This window comes from Diaphorina citri, unplaced genomic scaffold (assembly GCF_000475195.1).
Source record: "Diaphorina citri unplaced genomic scaffold, Diaci psyllid genome assembly version 1.1 scaffold1437, whole genome shotgun sequence".
Classification (NCBI taxonomy): Eukaryota; Metazoa; Arthropoda; class Insecta; order Hemiptera; family Psyllidae; genus Diaphorina; species Diaphorina citri.
This window is the reverse complement of record NW_007378863.1, coordinates 56,501-82,127: the sequence shown is the minus strand read 5'-3', so window position 1 is coordinate 82,127 and position 25,627 is coordinate 56,501. Positions and strand designations below refer to the sequence as shown.

The window sequence follows — 25,627 nt, the reverse complement described above, 5'->3', positions numbered from 1 at the left end:
AGTAGTCTACTGCTGGAGTAAAGGGACTTTTCAGTCCTATGCGAGCAGTATAAATAAGCACTATTATTATTATTATTAATATTAAAAGACCAAAGAAATCTCGTCTCCCAACTTTGTATTTCGATAGATCATTGCGTGTACGCAATTAGGGCTGCCTGGAAGAGACTGAAAAAAATGCCGACCCCATTTGATATAAATAGGAAAAGGCTAGAAAAAGTTGTGTAAGTACGCTTTTGCCCAACTTTCAAGCATAATCGAGTGGAATTTGTGCAAAATATGTCACGTATTCGGTTCGCCTAAGTTCCGTCACCTTACGTCTAACAAAGTCCAGCTTGTTCCATATTACTTGACATTGGATCAAATTCCCGCAAAGTTATACGAAATGGAGACGGACCTTTAAAGTGACTCTGAAGTTAGTTACAAGATTTAACCCAACCAGAATCTCTTAAGTTTCCCAACCTGAGTGGTGTAGTGATTCGAATCGAACCTTAAGACAAACTCTTGACTTACTTTTCCGCCGTTTGCTATCGGGAGCCGCCACTGAGCCGCTGTCTCCCTTTCTCTTCTGGACACCTGATGTACTAGTTGTTTCTAAACCAGATGATGCCTCTGAATTGCCTTGCTGGGTTTGCTGGAATGAAAGGTTGTGTACTGTAATTTTTTGTAACCCAAACCTTTTTATGAGTTTTGATAGGGGGAACTGTAACTGCTAAAGTTTTATCTCCCGAACAAAGGATGTGGGCAACTTATCACAAGACGTAGACAAGCTAAGATATCTGAAATAGAAAATAGGTCATGTTTTTCTTCGCAAATGGTGATATTTTTTCTGTACATGGGACTAAAGAGTATGGCATGCAGTCTTGGGAGAGGGCCTTGGTTTACAATTTATTAGTCTTATTTAACATCTTGTTTTGGATGTTGTTCACATCTTTGAGCTCGGAGAGATGTTGACACCAATGTCAACATTCAATTGTAGGCCAAATCTAACACTCCTGAGAGGGCTAAGGGGAATTAACAAAGAGTAGTAGACTTGGGTATAAGTATAAACTAATGGAAAAATCAAAATCCGCCCCGGGCGGGAATCGAACCCGCGGCCTAGCGCTTACAAGGCAGACGCACTACCAACTAAGCTAACTAGGCTGGCTTTGGTTTTTATCTCTCGTCTTTCCATCTCTCTCCTTTCTTTTCTCTTACTTGTCTTTCTTTGTGTCTCTTACTTTACAACTTCCTTCATCTGTTTCGGTCTGAGCCTTGTCTTTCGTTTCCTCTTTTCCCTTCTCTTCTTTGTTCTCCTTTTTGTCTTCATCCTCATCATCAGATTTGTTAGCAGCGTGTTTCCCCGTGACTACGTTCAGGACTCGTTTGAGTCGTTGTAAGATGGTGCGATGTCGAATAACAGTAAGACGCAACCTGTGAAATGAAATAGACATACAGACAATGGAGGAGTTGCAATTGGGAGAATATTATTAATAAAAGGTCGATTTCTACGTAAAAAGATGTGAAAAATCGAAATCTGAAATCAAAACTCCAAAAAAGTAACTTTAAAAGGTCGAAAATTCAAATTTTAATTGCCGTTCTAATAAAAAAAAAGTTCATTGTGACGTCAGATTTCACGTCAAAATGCGCAAAAACGCTTGCGCACAAACGTGAGCAGTTGCAAATGGGTAAAAATTATAAATAAATGGTCGATTCCTATATAAAAAGTTGAGAAAAATCCAAATCTGAGGTCAATACTCCGAAAAAATAACAAAAATTATAAATAAATGGTCAATTCTTATGTAAAAAGTTGGGAAAAATCCAAATCCGAGGTCAAAACTCCGAAAAAATAACTGTAAAAGGTGGAAAAATTCAATTTTTATTTTCCGTTCTAATGAAAGAGTTCAAATATGTGTGACGTCAGACTTTACGCAGTTGTTTTTTTCGTCCGTTAGGTAGCGCCACCATGCAAGCGCGCTGGCGGAGGAGCAGAAAGAACTGTGCAGAAACGTATGCGCAGTGCGCACAAACACATTAATGCGTTGCCTGCGAGGGAGCTTTGCTCGGGACTCGGGACATTTGATGTGACGTCATCGCCTACCACATGAGAGGTACTAGGTACCTATAGTGGTTCTATGGCCTGACCCCGAAGGCCCGCCATGTCCAAATTCGAATCGGAAAATTGCCTTTCCTATGCCGAATTTTTGGACAGATTTTATGAAGTGGAGCAGTTGCAAATGGGTAAAAATTATTAATAAATGGTCGATTCCTATGTAAAAAGTTGGGAAAAATGCAAATCCGAGGTCAAAACTCCGAATAAATAACTGTAAAAGGTCGAAAATTCAATTTTTATTTTCCGTTCTAATGAAAAAGTTCAAAACTCCGAAAAAATACCTGTAAAAGGTCGAAAATTCAATTTTTATTTTCCGTTCTAATGAAAGAGTTCAAAGATGTGTGACGTCACACTTTACGCAGTTGTTTTTTTCGTCCGTTAGGTAGCGCCACTATGTAAGCGCGCAGGCGGAGGGGCGGAAAGAACTGGTTTTTTTTTTTTTTTTTTTTTTTTTTTTTTGTCTGTTAGGTAGCGGCACTATGCAAGCGCGCTAGCGGAGAAGCAGAAAGAACTGCGCAGAAACGTATGCACACAAACACATTAATGCGTTGCCTGCGAGGGAGCTTTGCGAGGGACATTTGATATGACGTCATCGCCTACGAGAGCGTATGCCGTGACGTCAAAGTTCACGATTTAGCGGTATTTTTTTAATCGATTTATCTCGGGATCTAGAAGTCGTAGAAGAAAAAGAAAAATTCCGTTGGTCCTCATTTTTCCTGCTCTATGACTTTGAAACATCATCCAAGTAAATGCAACTGATCTATTAGGGCTGCCTGGAAGAGACTGAAAAAAATGCCGACCCCATTTGACTAAATAGGAAAAGGCTAGGAAGAAAAAGTTGTGTAAGTACGCTTTTGCCCAACTTTCAAGTAGGTATAATCGAGTGGAATTTGTGCAAAATATGTCACGTATTCGGTTCGCCTAAGTTCCGTCACCTTACGTCTAACAAAGTCCAGCTTGTTCCATATTACTTGACATTGGATCAAATTCCCGCAAAGTTATACGAAATGGAGACGGACCTTTAAAGTGACTCTAAAGTTAGTTACAAGATTTAACCCAACCAGAATCTCTTAAGTTTCCCAACCCGAGTGGTGTAGTGATTCGAATCGAACCTTAGAAATTTCTTGACCCCGCCGGGAATTGAACCCGGGTCTCCCGCGTGCAAGGCGAGCGCAGTGACCACTACGCCATGGGAGCTGACTAATAAGTTTAAATATAGTAATATAACTGAAATATAATCATAATTAGTGTTTGATTATACTATTCGAAGAAGACTAAAGAGTCCCTTCACCTCAGCAGTAAGCTACAAGGTATGACTGTAATTGTGATCGAATTCTCGAACCAAATTCCATTCTTGGACTGGGACTGAACCCACGCCCTCCTGACTACCAGGCGAGCGTCTTGGCCACCAAGATAACTCACCTTTAACGCCACTTTGCATGATGGCCGACTTGCTCAGTTTACTGTTCAACTGTTTCTGCTCTCGCGTAAACACTTGCTTAATCTGCTCTATCAGCTCTCGATGTGGGAACAGCTTAGGTGCAGGAGGGGCTGGTTCCGAAGCCTCACTTGACGGGTTAGGGGCGTTGGAAGCTTGGCCAGAGGGGTTAGGGGCATTGAAAGATTGGCCACCAGGTTGGTTTGCCTCTTGCTGAGATGGGTTGGGTTTGGGAGGCTGCCCAGATAGTTGGTTTGACTCTTGTTGGGAAAGGTCAAGTTTGGAAGGCTGTTGAGCGTCGGGAGCCTGCCCAGGCGTTGACTCTTGTTGGGAAAGGTTGGGTTTAGCCTGCCCAGCAAGTTGCTTTTCTTGCGGATTGGGCATTGGGATGGACGGTAGAGGAGCAGAATTTGACGAAGGCATGTTTAGAAGCTTCAAGGGCTGGGTGTTCTTCGGTGGGGCGTTGGTGGATTGCCTTGCTTCTTGGGAAGATGGGTTGAGAGGCTGCGACGTTGAAACTAGGGGAGTCTGTGATGGTTCGCCAGCAGAGCTCTGAGAAGAACTCCCTCCACTGACCGAATTTAAAGTTGGAGCATTGATTTACCGGTATTTTTTAAATCGATTTATCTCGGTATCTAGAAGTCGTAGAAGAAAAAGAAAAATTCCGTTGGTCCTCATTTTTCTTGCCCTATGACTTTGAAACATCACCCAAGTAAGGGCAACTGATCTATTGTGAGGAAAATGAGCTAGCCTAGTTAGCCTAAAGAGTATCGCGTCTGCCTTGTAAGAGGGGAACGATAAGACCTCCATTGTTACAGTTCTCGCTATCCAACCTCGACATCGTTATTTCCATGGTCTACTGTACATTTTTTATCTCTCATATCAAATTATACATTCTCTTTCATTCAATTTTATCAAATGCGTGTAGTTTTCAATTCACAATACCTCTTTAAAGAAAAATCCAAGGAAAACTGAAAACAGTGATAAATAATTAAAGGTTTACCTCTTGGAAAACAGTAATAAATAATTAAAGGTTTACCTCTTGGAAGCTATGTTATGCAGGGGTCCAAACGCCAGAGCTACTACAGTGCAAGCCAAGCAGATGACATTGTATGGCATGCTGAAGTCAGGAGTAGGTAATGCAACAATCAGCGCTTCCGTTCGTAGCTGAACCAGGTAGCCGTCCCGCGATATGTTGAAACTGAGAAGATAGTGGTAGAAAAGAAACATGAATTAGAAAATTATCTGGAATTGTTTTTACTTTCTATTACTACAGTATAGCGGAGCTATACTAGTAATGAAAGTATTGCAATCGGTCCAAATTTTCAAAATCGGGAAATGGTTGGAAATATCCGTTTTGGGATCCGCTGATGTCAAAAAAGTGATTTTTAGCCCATGGTCTGTACGTATGTGTGTACGTATGTATGTATACGTACGTACGAACGTACGTACGTACGTACGTACGTACTACAGGTTTAAATGGGAAAAAATAGAAAGTTGTGAACAAAATATCTCAAGAACGGTTTGTCGTAAAGCGATGAAATTTGGTATGCTATCCCGGTATGGTCCAAGAACGCGACTGTAACAATTTGGTAAAAATCGGACAGTCACCCATCCAGATATTAACCAAAGTAATTGTTACGTAACCCTCATTTCGTGGAAAATGTTGAAAAGTACTCTTAGTTTTCTCGGCGAACGGTAGTCCCCCTACACGACTCTGAAATTTGTACTCAACGTCCCAAAGAGTGACACCCAGGAATCTACACTCGGTATTTTTGGTCGATTCTTCGCGGCGCGTCTTTCGACCTGTTGAAGTCGCGTTTTCAGCTATATTAAAAACCATACCTCCTGGTTACAACAGCGGGATTTTAGCCAGGTACCTAAGATCTTTTTTTTGATAGGTCCTGGATAGGACCAACCTAAGGGCTTTTACCTGATTAATAAAGCGTTTTCTACAACTTATAAACCCCTGTTTCTCGACCAAAAGTTTATTTTTTTCTCACCAACCACCTTCTTGAAGAAGTCTTTTGAGTTCTGGTGAATCTAATTTCTTTTTTTTTTTTTTTTTTTTTTTTTTTGTTATCTAGTCAACGCGAAAAAATCCCGTGTAAAAAAAGAAAATAATTTTAAAAAATTTTTTTTTTTTTAAAAAAAAAAAAAAAAAAAAAAAAAAACGGACAAACCAAAGTAAAAATTTTAATTTAAAACCCGCACCTCACTTCGCTCACTTACTCACTTACCTATTCTTAATCAAGGATTGTGTCTGTGGTATAGCCGTGTAGTTCCTAGCAGTGGGCAGGAGAGCCGTGATGATGGCAGACCCCAGGTAAAACCCATGGTTGGCATCAGGCGGGTATTCTTGCCACTTGAGGAACATGTAGGTGAAGTCAACGCTGAGTGTGGTGACAGACCGGGCGGGTGCCTCGAATGCCACCTCCAAATAATACGGGCGGACGCGGGCTTTACCCGGAATGTATTTCTTTATCAGCGGAATAATCTCTTTGTTACCTGTATGTGTGGAGATAATGAAATAGAATCGTGGATTATTTCATTAGACTAGACTAGAAGGTTCTGGCTAATGGAGGGTAGCGCGCCTGCCTTGTAAGCGCTAGGTCACGGGTTCGATTCCCGCCGGGCGGACTATAAGGTTCGTTCTCGGTACGAACCTAGCTCGTCCTCTCTTCGCTTTCGGGACAATAAGACCTCGGTAATTACAGTTTTCTCTATCAAACCTCTTTTTTTTCCTTTTCAAAGTAGCCAGTGGCTGAAACACATTGACTGCACCAGTTTCCAATAGAACAGTAAACTTGAGCAACGTTAAGTGACCTTATGGCCAAACATGCTGTTGACTTTTCCCCGAATCCCGGCCCCATTCAGGTTGTGTGAGGTTCATTTGAGTAACTGGTTGAAACCCCAGCGAAATCGCTAGACAAAAAAGTCTGATATGACGTTAGCAGTTAAAAGGGCTCAATCACACAAAAAAAGGAATAATAATAATAATAATAATAAAAATAGATGTTAACACCAAAACTTCACGGTTTACCTGAGGTAATCTTGAGAGTATGATAGTAGAGAGGTGTAAACCAGGGTATGTTTTCCAAGTAGATTATCTTGAGTGGAGTGCGATGCTTGTTGTGGATTTTGGTAACAATGCCACCTAGCGGGAGAAATAAAAACGTTTAAGCTATTAGTTTGACCAAGCTTGCATTCCATAAAAGGGGGGAAAAACTCTGGATTACAGAAGATAGCTATTTCAGAGTGATGAAGGTTGAATTCCTAATGGAAAGACGAGGTAAAAAACCCTCATATGACCTCGGAAGAGCTGCCTCTTCTCGTCTTTTACCTTTTCCCACCCAAGTGGGTTTGGTATTCTTAGTCATCAATTTCCAGTCACCTCAGATCATTCAGATCTTTATCTACACAGTGTTCCAATCTTCTCTTTGGCCTGCATCTTACTCTATATTCCTAACTTCCATTCCAGGGCTACTGATGGCGGAAAAGGGTCTCTCACACGAAAAAAAACTCTTTCCTACCTCTCTCCTGTCCATATCCAGTAATATACCGATGTGCATACAGGGTGGGCTGTATAGATACCGGTGACACCCTGGGTTTCTCATGTATGGTGTACACGTTAAATATCCTCTCCTTAGTTATCTCAATCAGATTGTACATTGCTATGTGATGCTTCTGACCTCCATGCAGCGATGTTAAAACCTGAAGAGAATAGAACAAAATGTTAGAACATGGTCAGAGTAAAATGTTAGAGCATGAATATACGAAGGTAATTATTGATTAAAAAAAAAAAACCCTAACTCTGAGTTTGCATATGTACACTTGTACAGTCGACAGGCATCGATTGATGAGGTGAATCTATGTTGTCGAGGCAATGTATGGTTTCAGTCGACATCGATCGACGGCCATCGACTATGTGTGGGCACAGCTTCAAAGTTGACAGAGGGAACTGTACCAACAAAAGGTCGAAAATTCAATTTTTAATTGCCGTCCTAATGAAAAAGTTCAAAGAGTTGTGACGTCAGATTTCACGTCAAAATGCGCAGATACGCTTGCGCACAAACAAACGTAGCGGAAGTCATAAATTATGGCGTCATCGCCTACGGGAGCGTATGCCGTGACGTCAAATTTCACGATTTACCGGCATTTTTTTAAATCGATTTTTCTCGGTATCTAGAAGTCGTAGAAGAAAAAGAAAAATTCCGTTGGTCCTCATTTTTCCTGCCCTATGACTTTGAAACATCACCCGAGTAAGCGCAACTGATCTATTGTGAGGGAAATGAGCTAGCCTAGTTAGCTTAGGGCTTAGAGAGTATCGCGTCTGCCTTGTAAGAGGGTCGCGGGTCCTATTTCCGCCGAGAACGGTCTTTATTCCTAAACAGAAAAGGTTCGCTATCGGAACGGCTGGTTTTCTCCTATCCTGTCCCCCTTCTTTCTTCGATTTGGAACGATAAGACCTCCGTTGGCCAGCCTAGTTAGCTCAGTTGGTAGTGCGTCTGCCTTGTAAGCCCTAGGCCGCGGGTTCGATTCCCGCCCGGGGCTGATTTTATCCTGATGGGATAATGTTCGTTCTCGGAACGGCTGGCTTTCTCCTATCCTGTCCCCCTTCTTTCTTCGATTTCGGAACGATAAGGCCTCCGTTGTTACAGTTCTCGCTATCCAACCTCGGCCTCGTTATTTCCATGGTCGACTGTACATTTTTTTCCCCTCATATCAAATTATACATTCTCTTTCATTCAATTTTATCAAATGCGTGTAGTTTTCAACCCTGCCTCGGTGGCGATCCTTTATGCCCCTCAGTTTGAGAGCAGTTTTATTATTTTTGATGAAACAGTTTCATTGAATCCTGATTAATGCCTCATGCAGTCAGACATTGCTGGTTAGAAGTGTTGCATTGGGAATTGGAATTTAAGATTCCAGGCACAGGAAAAATACAATGAAGCCTAGAAATTCAGACAGTTAGGTACTTTTGAGGCACAATTCCTTTGACTTTGGTATGCAACTCCAAAGAGTGAGCACCTTAAAGCTAATTCACTCTGGTTAGAAGTTTCCTTACCTACAATAATGAGATCATGTACCAGAGACACTGTCTGTTTGAGTTCCAACCCAACCCGAGTGCACGCCTTGTCCATACAAATGTGTCTGAAGTTGATGCCGAGAGAATGATAGTTTGTGTTGTGGATATTCTTTGAGTTCAACAGAGTGGACAAGCCTCGCGATAATGTTGGGGGGTGATAATTTTAATAAACATAGATCTTACTTCTCTGTCCCATTTTTGAACCACACCCAAAGTTCTGCACCAGGTCCTGCTTCAACAATTGGGTAGCCCCATGACTTGTGTCTCCATACACCTTCCGTCAAACTAATGTGCATCTCTTTGATGCCATAGCTTTTGATGAATTCCTGTCAAAGTCAAATATTGAAAAGGTTATTCCTTTAGGTAAGACCTTTATGCCCCTCCCTTTGAGGTTACCATCCTTTATGCCCCTCCCTTTGAGGTTACCATCCGTTATGCCCCTCAGTTTGAGAGCAGTTTTATTATTTTTGATGAAACAGTTTCATTGAATCCTGATTAATGCCTCATGCAGTCAGGCATTGTAAGACCTTTATGCCCCTCCCTTTGAGGTTACCATCCTTTATGCCCCTCAGTTTGAGAGCAGTTTTATTATTTTTGATGAAACAGTTTAATTGAATCCTGATTAATGCCTCATGCAGTCAGGCATTACTGGTTAGAAGTGTTGCATTGGGAATTGGAATTTAAGATTCCAGGCATAGGAAAAATACAATGAAGCCTAGAAATTCAGGCAGTTAGGTACTTTTGAGGCACAATTCCTCTTGATGAATTCTCCCAATGGTCTTGGAAACAAATGGCTGTTGGTAAAATCTGAAATGTAGGTAAGTAGACAAAGATTAGGATAATATTTAATGGGAATTTTCAACATCTACTTTAAATCTTAATTAGTAAAAGATGTCATGTTCACAAGACCTACTTGTGAGAATGGCCTTTTTATCTACTTAGTTTAGGGGAAATAAATTTTTAGTACGTAGGTAGTCACAATTTTTACTTACATTCATCATTGAAATTTCCATCAATTTCCCATAGAGTTGTGAATTGGAAATACGAGTATATGTGTCCAGATAACAAAGGTTTTATGAATAGTTCCTCATGAAAGCTATCCTTATGTTTGTATCCTGAGGTTCCATGAATATTGATTGAGAGAAGAGCAATGGAAAAGACACAAAGAACCCACATTTTTAGAAAACTGTGGAATGCTTTCTGGATACGTATGACCTAGCACCATTTGACTGGTATATCAAGATCCTTTGGTTGGTTTCATGAGATAAAACACTTTATCCTTATCAGCCTTATCATTTTGTCACAACCGGAAAATCGAATCCAAAATCCTGCAAATCCATGAACTTGAAATTTAAAAACTCGCGCCATCCGCACCTTGGTTTGTAAACAAAAATGCGTTGCCGGCAATGTTGCCGGTACTGATATCTGATTTTCCCTTGACTTTCCTCTGCATGAGGCCCAGGATAGGAGAGAGCAGGCGTTCCAAAAACGAACCTTACCCGTTCAGGATAAAGTTTCCCCTGGACGGGAATCGAACCTGCAACCTAGCGCTTACAAGGCAGGCGCGCTACCCTCCAAGATAGCTAGGTTGGTTGGATACCTACTTTGGATAGGGATACCCAGCTTTGATCAAGAAACCCGTGTAATTTTTTACTGGGTACCCATTGTCATCAGCTTCTCCATGAAGTTCATTGTGGCACAGAGAAGACCAGACAGAGAGTTGACCAAATCCTTCCAGTTTTGATCAATGCTGAAAAAAAAAATAAATAAAGTACATGACAGCTAAAGTATAATTGTTCTCATAGTTCTCAACTTGACCAAATTACTGCACCGAGAACAGACACCTGCATTGCCAGCCTAGATAGCTTGAAGGGTACCACAGCTGTAAGCTCTACGTTGAAAGACCAATTTTCATCAGGAATGGACTTTAAAAATTCCAATAATCTCAGAGATAATGTTGGGAGGAGCAGAAAGAACTGCGCAGAAACGTATGCGCACAAACACATTAATGCGTTGCATGCGAGGGAGCTTTGCTCGGGACATTTTGATGAGGTGAATCTATGTTGTCGAGGCAATGTATGGTTTCAGTCGACATCGATCGACGGCCATCGACTATGTGTGGGCACAGCTTCGAAGTTGACAGAGGGAACTGTACCAATGGAGGTCCTATCGTCCCAGAAGGAGGACAGGATAGGAGAGAGCAGGCGTTCCAAAAACGAACCTTACCCGTTCAGGATAAAGTTTCCCCTGGACGGGAATCGAACCTGCAACCTACCGCTTACAAGGCAGGGGCGCTACCCTCCAAGATAGCTAGGTTGGTTGGATACCTACTCTGGATAGGGATACCCAGCTTTGATCAAGAAACCCGTGTAATTTTTTACTGGGTACCCATTGTCATCAGCCCTGACCTGATTCCTATCATCAGACCAAAAACACGAGAAATATGTTGAAGCTGTCTCTTACCTGTGTAGGGTCTGGGAATATTTCAAACACAGGTCCTGTTAGGTTAGCAGTAATGTCTACATAGACAGCACTGGTCTCAGCTTGGGAACAACTTGATGGTACTCCATTGCCGAACAACTTACGCATTGACCAATTGAAATCGTAGGCACCTGTCAAAGTCTTGACCCCGCCGGGAATCGAACCCGGGTCTCCCGCGTGCAAGGCGAGCGCAGTGACCACTACGCCATGGGAGCTGACTATTTTATTAGATTAAAAAAAGCCACTTCCGGGGGTCGAACCCATTTTTTCTGCGATCGATAAGAATCCCAAATTCCTACCAGTTCAAAAGATAAAGGGTACAGTATAGGACTTCTAGGGACACACTGTATGGTACGGTACTCACTTGGTAAACTATCGTCAGACGATGAGGAAGAAGGAATGGTGATGATTGAGATGGCGGCCGAGGTGGCATGCTGAGTTGGCAGCATTGGCGGCTGATTGGCGGCCAACTGTTTCTCAGTGAAAGGTTTGAGACGTTCGATGAGTTGCGGCTTGGGGCCGGACACGGGGAGGGAACGCTTCTTGAGTTCCGCCTTCAGATCACAAACTGAGGAGGTGGGGGAGAGGCGAAATTAGATACTGTGTTTCATCAGTGAATCATAGATTCGTAGGAGCTTAACCCATTCTTTAACGATGTTTGCCCCTACACCTAAGCTTTTTGTGTATGGAGTTTGAAGTTAAGCTGCTACCCCCGGGCCTTGATGGAACCTAGAAACAACCTCACCGGTATATTTCAACCTTCTCAATTTCTCCAAAATTTACCTGCAGCACCTCAAAAGAGTCGGGACACTCAGGTTTAATCTAGAGAAAAGCTGTGAGTTCATAAATTATCCCAGATGCCAAGAGGTGCCATCCAGGCGAGAGGGTTCATCAGTAAATGGTGTCTTTACATTAAATTGGAATCGGTGCATTTAACGTGCTGTCGCTGTTAACACGTATTTAGTTTGAAATCTTTTCTTTTTACCCAAGATAGGTAAAAGTAAGTATGTCTGCTCGAATGTCTATAACTCTAAATACCGTTAAGAAGAAGAAAAAAATAAAAAAACTTGGACCTCAATTCGTTCAATAGGGCAACTGTAAAGTAAAAGCTAGAGCATTAGTCAAAGTCAAATGCATGTGGTCGTGTTTAGTCGAAGAACTTCTAGAAGCAAAACTTTTACGCGTATTTGTCAGTACTTGTATTCTTGGATGTAAAAGTCAACTCTCCATCACAGTTAAACAGTTAGGGTGGATTTCACCAATATTTTTTCAGCCCCTATTAGGACTCCTAGGAGGGCTGTTCAGTTACCAGCCTGTCAAGTTCTATTTGATTTATATAGCCGTTACAGGGCTGTTAAGCTATATCAGCCTTTTAGGTGATAAAAAAAAGGTTGGTGAAACCCACCCTAAGTCTTCTAAAGAAGTCTCCGTGGACGAGTGGACGAGTGATACAGTGACTTTAAACTTCTATCCTACTAAAGTGTCTAGTTTTGATCATGACCCCAATCTACTACATATGTTGTAGTATTTAAACTAGTAATGTCACACAGATAGGTACATGTGGATTGTTAAAGTGGTATAATTGTAAGACAACTCTAGTTGTGTATGACCGTAGATATTTTTGTCATAGAGCACGCCTTGGTGTTAAGTGAGGTTAGGCTGCATGTGTCCAAGGTTAATATAAATTTATAAATGGTCATTAGAGGGATCTCAAGAATTAGAAGTGGATTTGCAGAGAATACAGAATTGTTACGTTGTGCACACACTATACGGTCGACCGAAGTCGATCGATTTCGACAGGAATATTGATGGACTGGGAGACCGGGACCGAATAAGTTACCCACCTCCTGGGAGAAAGAATTCCGATGGGATCATCAAATATACTCGTATGTAGACAAGTATCGTATCCGATTATGTGAAACAAAACATGGCGGAACCAATGAGATTCCGCTTTGGACGTAAACACAGCGAAATCTCACAATCTCATTGGTCAGCCATGTTTGATTGATTTTTATTTCACATAATCGAATACTCGTAAGATTCAAAGATTTTGGTGGAATGAAAGGAAAGGTTTATAATGTGTGGACATCTTCGAGGCGATGTCAATCAAGATGACCATTGACCATGTTGGATAGAGTTATAGACGATTAGACACTAGTTTTGTAAGAAATACTAATATGAATACGTATTCGACCACGGAGGTTTCTTCCAATGTTTGAATCCATTGGTTACACATGAGGGAATCAAGAGGTAACTATTTCTCCTAATGCAAACGATCATAATCACCAGAAGTAAGTAGTAGGTACATCATTGATGTGTAATATTAGTTATGAAGTGATTTTATCGGGGGTGAATTTATGAGAGAGACAAGTCCAGTGGCAGTAGAACGTTCAATGTTTCGATTCCCAACAGACAACAGTTTACTTAAGTTAAGCAACGTGGTTTGCATCTGTCGGGTGACCATCAGGGCCAACACATGCTAGTGGCTATTTCGAGGTACACTTGGATTCTTAAGGACAAAGGACAAATGAAAACCTGATGAGAGGCACACCTACTACGGGATGGGCATGCTACGACACAGACCACATGCGTCTAATGTAGCAGTTGTTCTATTGCTACAAAATAAGAACGTCGGTGGAACACTCATCTTTTTTTTTTTTTTTTTTTTTTTTTTTAAAACCAAGGAAAAAAATAAAAAACAACCCCCTACCCAAAATTCTGAACTTTAATACGCAAATGGAAAGGCATCACGTGGTAGTACCATAGACAGGGTCGGTGTGTCTGAGATTGACGAAGGCCCTCGTACTGTTGGACCTCAGTCCCGTGACTTTCATAGCACGTATCGGCCTGGAAATCTCTCTACCATATTATGGTTTGCTTTTCAGCGACTACGCTCTACTGATAAGTCGGCGCAACTATCTTCACGAGCAATATACGACGGTCCGTAGCTCTCACACCGCTACCGTATAGACGCGCGACTGGTGAATTACACTAGTAGTCTCCAATCAAACTGTGAAAATCATCGAGACCGTACTAATAGACTCTATATGCTACTCGTGATCGGAGTGCTTCGTTACCCTGCTCACCAATCGGCTTCGCGTGTTCGCTACGCGGAGTTGCGGATGGGTCAAGCTGCGCGCTCCCAACTCGCGAGGTTTGCATGTGGTCGCGCTTGCGCTTGTTTACGTCGCGCTGCGCGTAAGGGCTTCGCGGGTTTGCAGGGGGTCGCGTACGCGGTAACTTGTTTACGCGCGCTGCGGTCAGAGGCTCGCGGTGTGTGCATTGAGGCGGGCTTCGCGCTCCCTACGCTTCGCCCCTGAAAACTAATATCGTCCCTGAGTCTTGTCCTTGAGAAATGAAACTGAAAACTAAAGCGAGAGAAAAATATAAACGTAGGAAAAGTTTTGCTGGCCTCAAAGCGTGTTCCCTGTGTATTTCTTATGGGGGACTAAAAAACGTCAATATCTCGGGAACGGTTGGAAATTTCCGGGGTTTTCGATTTTTCCCAGTACCTACAAAAAATAAGGAATCCAATGGTGAAAACCGCATCTTCCTAGCACATCTAGAAGTGGGTTAGAATTAGTATGAGTGAGTGAGTGAGTGAGTGAGTCAGTCAGTCAGTCAGTCAGTTACACAAGGGGCTGTATATATTTAGGATATGTCTCACAATTCAAGAGAATGCTACAACGAATCATCAAATTTTACCCTATATCAAGTGTTGCGAAATAGAGATGAATATGGTTTGATTGATTACCAAGTACCAAGGATCAGTAGTGGATATACTACACATAAAATCGGTGACTATAAAGAAGAAGATTAATACGACTACTCGTATTTTGGTTGCCAAGAAACCAATTCACTCGACGTCAGGTCATGGATGATAGATGTGTTTGGGGGAATTTCTTTGCTCGATCCAGGAGTTCTTCACATCAATCTTGTAAAACTCAAAGTATTTGGTCTGTTTGGTGATCATTTTGGTGATTGGTGAGAGGACCTTGATTTCAAATTTCTCCCCTGTCCTTCCAATCGTCAAAGTAGTAGGTACTGTTGCAATTTGTAATGCACTTGCGTACTCTTAGGTCCAAGTCCATTTGGTTCACATGTCTAATATCTGATTGTCCAAGTACTATTTTTTTGTCTAAAGCTACTATTAAGGTGTGCCATTCGTGCGGTTTTTTCCAAGCCCCATTACATTGTGAAACATTGCTGGGTACGGTAGAAACAATAATGGAAGGTGGAGAGCGAAATCCGGCGATGTAGAAAGAGAAATATGTGTACAGCTATAGATGTACCATAATACCAAAAGTCGGTACAAAGGACATCCAGTTGCTACTGACATTAATTTTTTGAAGTTTTTCCAAGCCCCATTACATTGTGAAACATTGCTGGGTACGGTAGAGACAACAATGGAAGGTGGAGAGCGAAATTCGGCGATGTAGAAAGAGAAATATTTGTACAGCTATAGATACAGCATAATACCAAAAGTCGGTACAAAGGACATCCAGTTGCTACTGACATTAAATTTTTGAAGCGTTATGGATGGACAGTGACATCAAACTTTAGACCACCTGTGTGGCAAGCCAACATCTTACCATTGGGTGACGACCTGATGGCAGAAATGTACAAGACTTGACCACTAAACCATTAAGGCAGGTCTCACAAATGCCATCAGAAAAGTCCACTCTGGTCTGGAAGAAGCCAACATCTTACCATTGGGTGACGACCTGATGGCAGAAATTTACAAGGCTTGACCACTAAACCATTAAGGCAGGTCTCACAAATGCCATCAGAAAAGTCCACTCTGGTCTGGAATAAGCCAACATCTTACCATTGGGTGACGACCTGATGGCAGAAATTTACAAGGCTTGACCACTAAACCATTAAGGCAGGTCTCACAAATGTCATCAGAAAAGTCCACTCTGGTCTGGAAGTCGAGATCTCTGGATCATTGACCACTCCATCTCAATGTTCCTTAGCAGTGATCTTCTGTACTGGCACCCTCTGTATAAACTGACTGTGTGTCAGTGTGTGTATCTGACTCTGACGGGTCTCTGTTTCACTCTCGCTGACTTCATGTTGTTGGGTCGCACCCTCTGTATAAACTGACTGTGTGTCAATGTGTGTATCTGACTCTGACGGGTCTCTGTTTCACTCTCGCTGACTTCATGTTGTTGTGTTTCACCAACTTCTTGATCTGTCTCACCATCAGCCTGGTCGGACGGACTAGGCTCGAGCTTGGCTGAATTCACCTGTTTTGGTTTCTCTAGTGGGATCACTGGCACGCTGGCAGTGTTTACATGACTAGTGTTACTATGTACTTGAGGCTCAATATCTATTGACGGAGGGATCTTTTTGTTATCAACTGACTTTATCTTCTGTATGTCATCTACAGACTTGGGTGGTGAGATATTAATCTTATTTAGAGACGTAGACGCCGGCGTGTTACTACTCTTCTCGGGTGATGGTTGTGGTTGCTTGGGTGGGTGTACAGCTATTTGATCAGGCTGGGGTACCCTAGTCCCGTCCCTGGGAGTGTTCGCTGCTTGTGTTTTCCTGGAGACTCCCAAAGGTTCCGGTGTTGATGTCCTTTGTTTGTACAGCGTTGATTGTTGGTATAGTTTGGATAGATGGGATGCTACTTGGTTTGGCTGGTAAGTGCCATGTTGCTGGGTAGGCATGGTGTCTGGTGTGTCGAGATCAAGGGCAAGATCCTTCTCTTTCTCAGGGCTGGGATTGATGTTATTCCAGGTGTAGATCCAGTGAGGTCTGTCCGCGCCTGGTAGGTTCCCCAGTTGGTTGTGAACGTGTCGCTTCTTACTCGCCTCAGGGGCGGGCGCGTCGGCTCCTATCGGCTGGGTTCGGGTTTGAGGCCCGAGTTCAATTTGATACTGGAAGTCGGCATTGGGTCCCAGACGAAATCCGATGCCGAGACGAGAATCCGTTCCTGAAATCAGAACAGGGCGGGGGTTGTATGGATTTGCTATTGTATGGTGTTTGTCTCCCCCAAGTAGACCTCATTTTGCCTCCACCCCTGGATCTTTTACTATAAGTTTCTTTCCCTACTCTATGTATGGAAAATCGAAAATCTAGTCCCGTCCCTGGGAGTGTTCGCTGCTTGTGTTTTCCTGGAGACTTCCAAAGGTTCCGGTGTTGATGTCCTTTGTTTGTACAGCGTTGATTGTTGGTATAGTTTGGATAGATGGGATGCTACTTGGTTTGGCTGGTAAGTGCCATGTTGCTGGGTAGGCATGGTGTCTGGTGTGTCGAGATCAAGGGCAAGATCCTTCTCTTTCTCAGGGCTGGGATTGATGTTATTCCAGGTGTAGATCCAGTGAGGTCTGTCCGCGCCTGGTAGGTTCCCCAGTTGGTTGTGAACGTGTCGCTTCTTACTCGCCTCAGGGGCGGGCGCGTCGGCTCCTATCGGCTGGGTTCGGGTTTGAGGCCCGAGTTCAATTTGATACTGGAAGTCGGCATTGGGTCCCAGACGAAATCCGATGCCGAGACGAGAATCCGTTCCTGAAATCAGAACAGGGCGGGGGTTGTATGGATTTACTATTGTATGGTGTTTATCTCCCCCAAGTAGACCTCATTTTGCCTCCACCCCTGGATCTTTTACTATAAGTTTCTTTCCCTACTCTATGTATGTAAAATCTCTATAAAGTAGATATTGATCGAATTAATGCGAAAGAAGGTTGGTATTTGAAAATTTGAATCGCTGTAACTGCTATGGTCTTATCGTCCCGAAATCGAAGAGAGAAGGAAGACAGGATAGGAGAAAGCCAGCCGTTCCAAATAAAATCCGCCCCGGGCGGGAATCGAACCCGCGGCCTAGCGCTTACAAGGCAGATTCACTACCAACTAAGCTAACTAGGCTGGCTCGTTGTTGGTATTTGAATCGATCTATTTCTGTTACCGATATTTTTCCTCAAGTAAACCCAACTAATCCAAATAGAAAATAGAGAAAAAATTTCCCTTAGAGCGGGTTAACAAAGTATGCCAAATCGTCCGAATTTTAGTTACGAAAACAATAAAAACCATTACCTCCTCAAAATCAGGCCACATTTTAATACCCACTTTCGCAGAACATGATGCTGGAGAGCCAAAAGTTTTTGTTGAAAATTGAACTGTTCCGGGGATCACTGAAGTTTTGCAACGTCCATCGTGGTTAATATCTGGACCGAAGATCATTCGAACAATTCATGTGCGAAATAGACAATGTGCTACAAGGATTTGGTCTGATAGATTTAAAGCGGTCAAACTTTCTTGACTTGGCGGGGCCCTTAATATTGGAAAAGACTATCCGTCTCCACATGCTTAAGTTTCTTACAAAATCCACGAAAACCCATGAACAATTCATGTGCGAAATAGACAATGTGCTACAAGGATTTGGTCTGATAGATTTAAAGCGGTCAAACTTTCTTGACTTGGCGGGGCGGAGCGCTACCGCGCTCCTTAATATTGGAAAAGACTATCCGTCTCCGCATGCTTGAGTTTCTTACAAAATCCACGAAAACCCATTTTTTAGTAACATATGCCTAACGTAAAATGAGGTCTACTTTGAGGACAAACTACCATTACTGTTCTTGGAATTTAAAAAGAGAGAAAAATAATAGAAAGTAAAAAATACAAAACAAAGCATTTTGTGAAGCATGCATTGAGTATAATCCAAGCCATGACAAAGTCTTAGAGAGGGCAACTGTAAAGTAAAAGCTAGAGCATTAGTCAAAGTCAAATGTGGTCGTGTTTAGTCGAAGAACTTCTAGAAGCAAAACTATTACGCGTATTTGTCAGTACTTGTATTCTTGGATGTAAAAGTCAACTCTGACGGGGCTGTTCAGCTACCAGCCTGTCAAGTTCTATTTGATTTGTATAGCCCTTACAGGGCTGTTAAGCTGTATCAGCCTTTTAGGGCTAAAAATAAGGTTGGTGAAACCCACCCTAAGTCTTCTAAAGAAGTCTCCGTGGACGAGTGGATAATTGCAATCTGGAGGTCGCTGGTTTAAATCCGGGCAGAGTTGAAGTTTTTTTTCGGCTCTTTGCTTGAACTAATCAACATTGCGAGGACAATCGAGTAGCTACTTTAGCCCTAGTAGTGATACAGTGACTTTAAACTTCTATCCTACTAGTGTCTAGTTTTGATCATGACCTCAATCTACTAGGTACATATGTTGTAGTATTTAAACTAGTAATTGTTAAGCTATATCAGCCTTTTAGGTGATAAAAAAAAGGTTGGTGAAACCCACCCTAAGTCTTCTAAAGAAGTCTCCGTGGACGAGTGATACAGTGACTTTAAACTTCTATCCTACTACTAAATCCTACTTCTAAAGTGTCTAGTTTTGATCATGACCCCAATCTACTACATATGTTGTAGTATTTAAACTAGTAATGTCACAGTCACACAGATAGGTACATGTGGATTGGTAAAGTGGTATAATTGTAAGACAACTCTAGTTGTGTATGACCGTAGATATTTCTCATAGAGCACGTCCTAGTGTTAAGTGAGGTTAGGCTGCATGTGTCCAAGGTTAATATAAATGGTCATTAGAGGGATCTCAAGAATTAGAAGTGGATTTTCAGAGAATACAGAATTGTTAAGTTGTGTCCACACTATGCGGTCGACCGAAGTCGATTTCGACAGGAATATTGATGGACTGAGAGACCGGGTTCTCATAGAGCACGTCCTAGTGTTAAGTGAGGTTAGGCTGCATGTGTCCAAGGTTAATATAAATGGTCATTAGAGGGATCTCAAGAACTAGAAGTGGATTTGCAGAGAATACAGAATTGTTAAGTTGTGTCCACACTATACGGTCGACCGAAGTCGATCGATTTCGACAGGAATATTGATGGACTGGGAGACCGGGACCGAATAAGCTATCCACCTCCCGAGAGAAAGAATTCCGATGGGATCATCAAATATACTCGTATGTAGACAAGTATCGTATGTGAAACAAAACCCGGCTGAACCAATGAGATTCCGCTTTGGACGTAAACACAGCGAAATCTCACAATCTCATTGGTCAGCCATGTTTGATTGATTTTTATTTCACATAATCGAATACTCGTAAGATTCAAAGATTTTGGTGGAATGAAAGGAAAGGTTTATAATGTGTGGACATCTTCGAGGCGATGTCAATCAAGATGACCATTGACCATGTTGGATAGAGTTATAGACGATTAGACACTAGTTTTGTAAGACATACTAATATGAATACGTATTCGACCACGGAGGTTTCTTCCAATGTTTGAATCCATTGGTTACACATGAGGGAATCAAGAGGTAACTATTTCTCCTAATGCAAACGATCATAATCACCAGAAGTAAGTAGTAGGTACATCATTGATGTGTAATATTAGTTATGAAGTGATTTTATCGGGGGTGAATTTATGAGAGAGACAAGTCCAGTGGCAGTAGAACGTTCAATGTTTCGATTCCCAACAGACAACAGTTTACTTAAGTTAAGCAACGTGGTTTGCATCTGTCGGGTGACCATCAGGGCCAACACATGCTAGTGGCTATTTCGAGGTACACTTGGATTCTTAAGGACAAAGGACAAATGAAAACCTGATGAGAGGCACACCTACTACGGGATGGGCATGCTACGACACAGACCACATGCGTCTAATGTAGCAGAAAACTGTGGAATGCTTTCTGGATACGTATGACCTAGCACCATTTGACTGGTATATCAAGATCCTTTGGTTGGTTTCATGAGATAAAAGAACAGTTTATCCTTATCAGCCTTATCATTTTATCACAACCGGAAAATCAAATCCAAAATCCTGCAAATCCATGAACTTGAAATTTAAAAACTCGCGCCATCCGACCAACAGATCTTTTCACGGTAAGTGATTTTTAGCTAAATCCCCTTTTTTTCTTATCTCTGTACCTTCCTTCATGTACCTACATAAGTAAAAAGAAACAAAAAGAACCAAATACATAGTTTGCACTAAGTAACTCTATAAATAGTCCATTTTTATTGTACACCAACAGTAAATTCTTAAATGGAATGAGATGATGACTGATAATGATAATGTGATGAAATGTAAGTAGGTAGGTACTGATGAAAATGAAGTAAGTAGATTTTATGCGATGTGTGTAATGCTGAGGCGTACGTGGTAATTACTCATAGACAGGGTCGGTGTGTGAGATTGACGAAGGCCCCTCGTACTTTGGACGCCCAGTCGGGTGACTTTCAATAGCACGTAGTCGCCTGGAAAATCTCTCTATCATATTCATCGGTTTGGTTTTTCAGCGACTACGCTCTACTGAAAGTCGCGCGACTACTCTTCCAATATACGACGGTCCCTAGGCTGGTCTCACACTGCAACCGTATAGACGCGCGACTTTGAGTACCGCTTAGTCGTCTCCAAATCAAAATCAAAAATTCGAATTTCCCGCCAACTTTACACGCAAAAAGACCGACGATGGCCTACGATGGCCCTGTTCATAACCACGGCCTGAATTGGATGAGTGGATCTTTTTTGATTTTTCTATGGCGCCAATTTTTTAAAAGAAAGTAAAAAATTTATTTGAACCTTCGAGTATAAGATTTGAACACACAAAAAGTTGAAAAAGCTGAAAGAAACTAAAAAGAAGGGAAAAAGTCAACCAAGGCAAGAAAGTCAAGAAAACTTTTGATTTGATCAGCTAAACCTACCAGGATTTCTAGATGAACTAAAGAAGAGAAGGACAAATTTTACAGATTCAGGAGCTGTTTGCTGTTTCAGTCTATTAGTGCCACCAAAGTTCCATCACAATGAATGACAAGAAAGACAGGTAAAATAAAGAGCACCTTTTATTTTCTAGTGGATTTACTCACTGTATAGTGCTGTGGATAAATAAACCTAATCATCTTTTTCTGGAATTCAAAGCAGCTTAATCACACCCTAAAAATGTCTAGGCATATCTTGATATCATAGGTGGTGCATTGATCACTCAACCAGATTCCATTCATTCAAAATGTTTGTCTAACTTTGGTGACCAATCAAGAACTACTGCACTCACTGTAAGGGATTTCTGATTTTTTTATTTTTTTTTTTTTTTCTAAGTACTGAAATATTCTACTTTTGTTTATTACATTTGTTTTCCATTTACAGAAATCAAAAAAGGATGAGAGATAAGTACAAGAGCAAGAAGCCTGCAGCTCAGCTTGAGCAGAAGAGAGCTGAAACTAGAGCTGTCATTGAGAAGGAAAAGGCTAAAGTCCCTAATAACTGGGATCGGTACGAAGAGATTGTTGATGAACATGAAGACAGTCGGGTGGAAGCAACTAATTTTGCAACCTTGTCTTCAAATGTGAATGAAAGTAAGTTTCAGGAGAACACGGGTGATTTTCAATTTTTCATTGAGTAGGTGGGCACATTAGCAGAAAACAAAAAATCATGAACCTTCATGGCCATTTTATTTTGAAATATTTTTTTCCTTTGTGAGGACAATCATTATAACTACCTGTTTACAATAGGGAGAAGACTGAAAAAGAGAGAGACTATCAATCCTATTTGATTTTACCTATTTTCTAGAGGTTCCAGTCAATATCAAGTTGTAAAAGTTATTTTTTTCCAATTATATTCAACATGATCCCTCACAAAATCACACAGTCATCCATCCAAATGTCACTGGTGAGCTGTACTATAGTCTAGACACATCATGAGGGTTGTCTGTTTTTGTTGAGGATCAATTTAATATTTGGTTTAACTAAATATTTAAACCTGACAAGCTCTGACTTAAGTAACCTCTTCCTTATTTTCAGAAAACTTTTTCCAATTCAAGCATGAAAAGAAATGGCTTGAGGAAATGAAGCAAAGCTCATCTGACCAAGTACCCACTGATGATGCTTTCCATCTGAACTTGAATCTGTTGAAAGCTGCCATTGGTACCTGCCCGATACCACTACTGTGTGATATACCAACAGACGTCGGTGGAAGACCCCCCTCTTTTTTTTTTTTTTTTTTTTTTTTTTTTTTAAGACCAAGGAAGAAGCTAAAAACAAACCCTACCCAAAATTCTGACTTTAATACGAAATGAACAGCTCATCCTTGAAGGGCATAAACATATCTGAGACAAATAACCCTATACTGTCTTCTCCCTGATTTCAACCCTGATCACCACAAGTTGCATACGTAATTATGTCTGTGCAATTTTCACGAGCAATAAACCGTCGTTAATCAAACCGTACTAGTGTGAATCTCATGTACCAATCATTATCATACCGTACTAATGTTATATGACTGGGACTACTCGTTACCATTACCAATCTTCTGGTACGGGTGTTCAGTGGTTCAAGTTACGCAATGGCAAAATTTATGTGTCTGTTTGGTTTTATGCGATGTGTGTAATGCTGAGGCGTACGTGGTAATTACTCATAGACAGGGTCGGTGTGTGAGATTGACGAAGGCCCCTCGTACGTTGGACGCCCAGTCGGGTGACTTTCAGTAGCACGTAGTCGCCTGGAAAACCTCTCTATCATATTCATCGGTTTGGTTTTTCAGCGACTACGCTCTACTGAAAGTCGCGCGACTACTCTTCCAATATATGCGACGGTCCCTAGGCTGGTCTCACATTGCAACCGTTAGACGCGGGACTTTGAGTACCGCTTAGTCGTCTCCAAATCAAACCTGTGAAAATGATCGAGACCCTTTATAGACTCTATGTCTCAGAATTCAAGAGAATGCTACAACGAATCATCAAATTTTACCCTATATCAAGTGTTGCGAAATAGAGATGAATATGGTTTGATTGATTACCAAGTACCAAGGATCAGTAGTGGATACTACACAAAAAATTGGTGACTATAAAGAAGAAGATTAATACAACTACTCGTTTTTTGGTTGCCAAGAAACCAATTTAACCAATTCAGTTGACGTCAGGTCATGGATGATAGATGTGTTTGGGGGAATTTCTTTGCTCGATCCATTAGCAGTGATCTTCTGTACTGGCACCCTCTGTATAAACTGACTGTGTGTCAGTGTGTGTATCTGACTCTGACGGGTCTCTGTTTCACACTCGCTGACTTCATGTTGTTGGGTTTCACCAACTTCTTGATCTGTCTCACCATCAGCCTGGTCGGACGGACTAGGCTCGAGCTTGGCTGAATTCACCTGTTTTGGTTTCTCTAGTGGGATCACTGGCACGCTGGCAGTGTTTACATGACTAGTGTTACTATGTACTCGAGGCTCTCAGTGCAATAGTCCTAAACTAAAATGGACGCGGCACATTAGGGATCAGGAAGAGACCGCCTTAACATAATAATAACTGTCTCACCATCAGCCTGGTCGGACGGACTAGGCTCGAGCTTGGCTGAATTCACCTGTTTTGGTTTCTCTAGTGGGATCACTGGCACACTGGCAGTGTTTACATGACTAGTGTTACTATGTACTCGAGGCTCAATATCTATTGACGGAGGGATCTTTTTGTTATCAACTGACTTTATCTGCTGTATGTCATCTACAGACTTGGGTGGTGAGATATTAATCTTATTTAGAGACGTAGACGCCGGCGTGTTACTACTCTTCTCGGGTGATGGTTGTGGTTGCTTGGGTGGGTGTACAGCTATTTGATCAGGCTGGGGTACCCTAGTCCCGTCCCTGGGAGTGTTCGCTGCTTGTGTTTTCCTGGAGACTTCCAAAGGTTCCGGTGTTGATGTCCTTTGTTTGTACAGCGTCGACTGTTGGTATAGTTTGGACAGATGGGATGCTACTTGGTTTGGCTGGTAAGTGCCATGTTGCTGGGTAGGCATGGTGTCTGGTGTATTGGTGATCATTTTGGTGATTGGTGAGAGGACCTTGATTTCAAATTTCTCCCCTGTCCTTCCAATCGTCAAAGTAGTAGGTACTGTTGTAATTTGTAATGCACTTGCGTACTCTTAGCTCCAAATTCATTTGGTTCACATGTCAAATATCTGATCGTCCAAGTACTATTTTTTGTCTAAAGCGACTATTAAGGTGTGCCATTCGTGCGGTTTTTTCCAAGCCCCATTACATTGTGAAACATTGCTGGGTACGGTAGAGACAACAATGGAAGGTGGAGAGCGAAATTCGGCGATGTAGAAAGAGAAATATTTGTACAGCTATAGATACAGCATAATACCAAAAGTCGGTACAAAGGACATCCAGTTGCTACTGACATTAAATTTTTGAAGCCCTGACCCGCCCATCTTCCATTATTTTTCTACCATTCAAGCAACACAAACCAAGAACTAAACTACAAAACTCAAGCCAACGAGGAAAGTAGAAATCAATTAAAAAAGAAAAGATAAATCTTGGAAAATTATTAATTTAGAAGTGCATAATAGATTGGGAATTCTGGGAAAGTGTAATTGGCTTGAGTTTTATTCTAATCCGACCCGAAGGACTAAAAAAAAGCTGCAATGAAAATGAGTGAACATAATAAACATTCAAGCAAGAAATGTCTACGAGTGCGTCTTATTTGCCAAGCAAGTGCTGTTGGGAGTTTCGTTTGTGCTGGGCAAGGGTTTACAAGACGGTTTGTTTGGGGTGGTTACCTTTTAACACAGGTGGTATATTGGAATAC

At 41.7% G+C, this 25,627-nt stretch overlaps 4 protein-coding genes across 4 annotated transcripts; 1 reads left to right on the top strand and 3 right to left on the bottom strand.

Moving 5' to 3' along the window:
• Positions 1-1,125: 1,125 nt before the first annotated feature.
• On the bottom strand, positions 1,126-13,931 carry LOC103515890 (GPI transamidase component PIG-T). The gene is made up of 8 exons (XM_017446853.2): positions 13,859-13,931; positions 11,462-11,665; positions 11,080-11,228; positions 7,061-7,241; positions 6,571-6,684; positions 5,768-6,035; positions 4,567-4,728; positions 1,126-1,410 (listed from the first exon to the last, which is right to left on the bottom strand). The coding sequence occupies exons 1-8, from the start codon at positions 13,929-13,931 to the stop codon at positions 1,191-1,193; spliced, it is 1,371 nt and encodes a 456-aa protein (XP_017302342.1). The 3' UTR covers positions 1,126-1,190.
• A 2,187-nt stretch (positions 13,932-16,118) lies between these two features.
• LOC103515889 lies at positions 16,119-18,184 on the bottom strand. The gene is made up of 3 exons (XM_026828454.1): positions 18,172-18,184; positions 17,329-17,613; positions 16,119-17,110 (listed from the first exon to the last, which is right to left on the bottom strand). Exons 1-3 carry the CDS (start codon positions 18,182-18,184, stop codon positions 16,119-16,121), a joined length of 1,290 nt encoding a protein of 429 aa, XP_026684255.1.
• A 3,464-nt stretch (positions 18,185-21,648) lies between these two features.
• LOC108253256 lies at positions 21,649-23,603 on the top strand. Its single transcript, XM_017446851.2, has 4 exons — positions 21,649-21,874; positions 22,195-22,403; positions 22,848-23,015; positions 23,587-23,603. The coding sequence occupies exons 1-4, from the start codon at positions 21,855-21,857 to the stop codon at positions 23,601-23,603; spliced, it is 414 nt and encodes a 137-aa protein (XP_017302340.1). The 5' UTR covers positions 21,649-21,854.
• Positions 23,604-23,666: 63 nt separating this feature from the next.
• On the bottom strand, positions 23,667-24,857 carry LOC108253254. Its single transcript, XM_017446850.1, has 3 exons — positions 24,366-24,857; positions 23,960-24,156; positions 23,667-23,712 (listed from the first exon to the last, which is right to left on the bottom strand). The coding sequence occupies exons 1-3, from the start codon at positions 24,855-24,857 to the stop codon at positions 23,667-23,669; spliced, it is 735 nt and encodes a 244-aa protein (XP_017302339.1).
• Between the last annotated feature and the right edge of the window lie 770 nt (positions 24,858-25,627).

Bases quoted from the DNA above. Each gene is read 5' to 3' on its own strand.
- LOC103515890 (XM_017446853.2), bottom strand. From the start codon at position 13,931: ATGAAAGTCACGGGACTGAGGTCCAACAGTACGAGGGCCTTCGTCAAT. The intron at 11,229-11,461 runs GTGAGTACCGTA...AGACTTTGACAG, and splicing joins GTCTGACGATAGTTTACCAA to GTGCCTACGATTTCAATTGG. The intron at 4,729-5,767 runs GTAAGTGAGTAA...CTATCTTCTCAG, and splicing joins CAATCCTTGATTAAGAATAG to TTTCAACATATCGCGGGACG.
- LOC103515889 (XM_026828454.1), bottom strand. The intron at 17,111-17,328 runs GCACTTACCAGC...AGGCAAAATGAG, and splicing joins CATGCCTACCCAGCAACATG to GTCTACTTGGGGGAGACAAA.
- LOC108253256 (XM_017446851.2), top strand. From the start codon at position 21,855: ATGAATGACAAGAAAGACAG. The intron at 21,875-22,194 runs GTAAAATAAAGA...TTCCATTTACAG, and splicing joins ATGAATGACAAGAAAGACAG to AAATCAAAAAAGGATGAGAG. The intron at 22,404-22,847 runs GTAAGTTTCAGG...CCTTATTTTCAG, and splicing joins GTCTTCAAATGTGAATGAAA to AAAACTTTTTCCAATTCAAG.
- LOC108253254 (XM_017446850.1), bottom strand. From the start codon at position 24,857: ATGATCACCAATACACCAGACACCATGCCTACCCAGCAACATGGCACT. The intron at 24,157-24,365 runs GCTGATGGTGAG...CCGTCCGACCAG, and splicing joins AGCCTAGTCCGTCCGACCAG to GCTGATGGTGAGACAGATCA. The intron at 23,713-23,959 runs GTCAACTGAATT...TCATTTTCACAG, and splicing joins TCTATCATCCATGACCTGAC to GTTTGATTTGGAGACGACTA.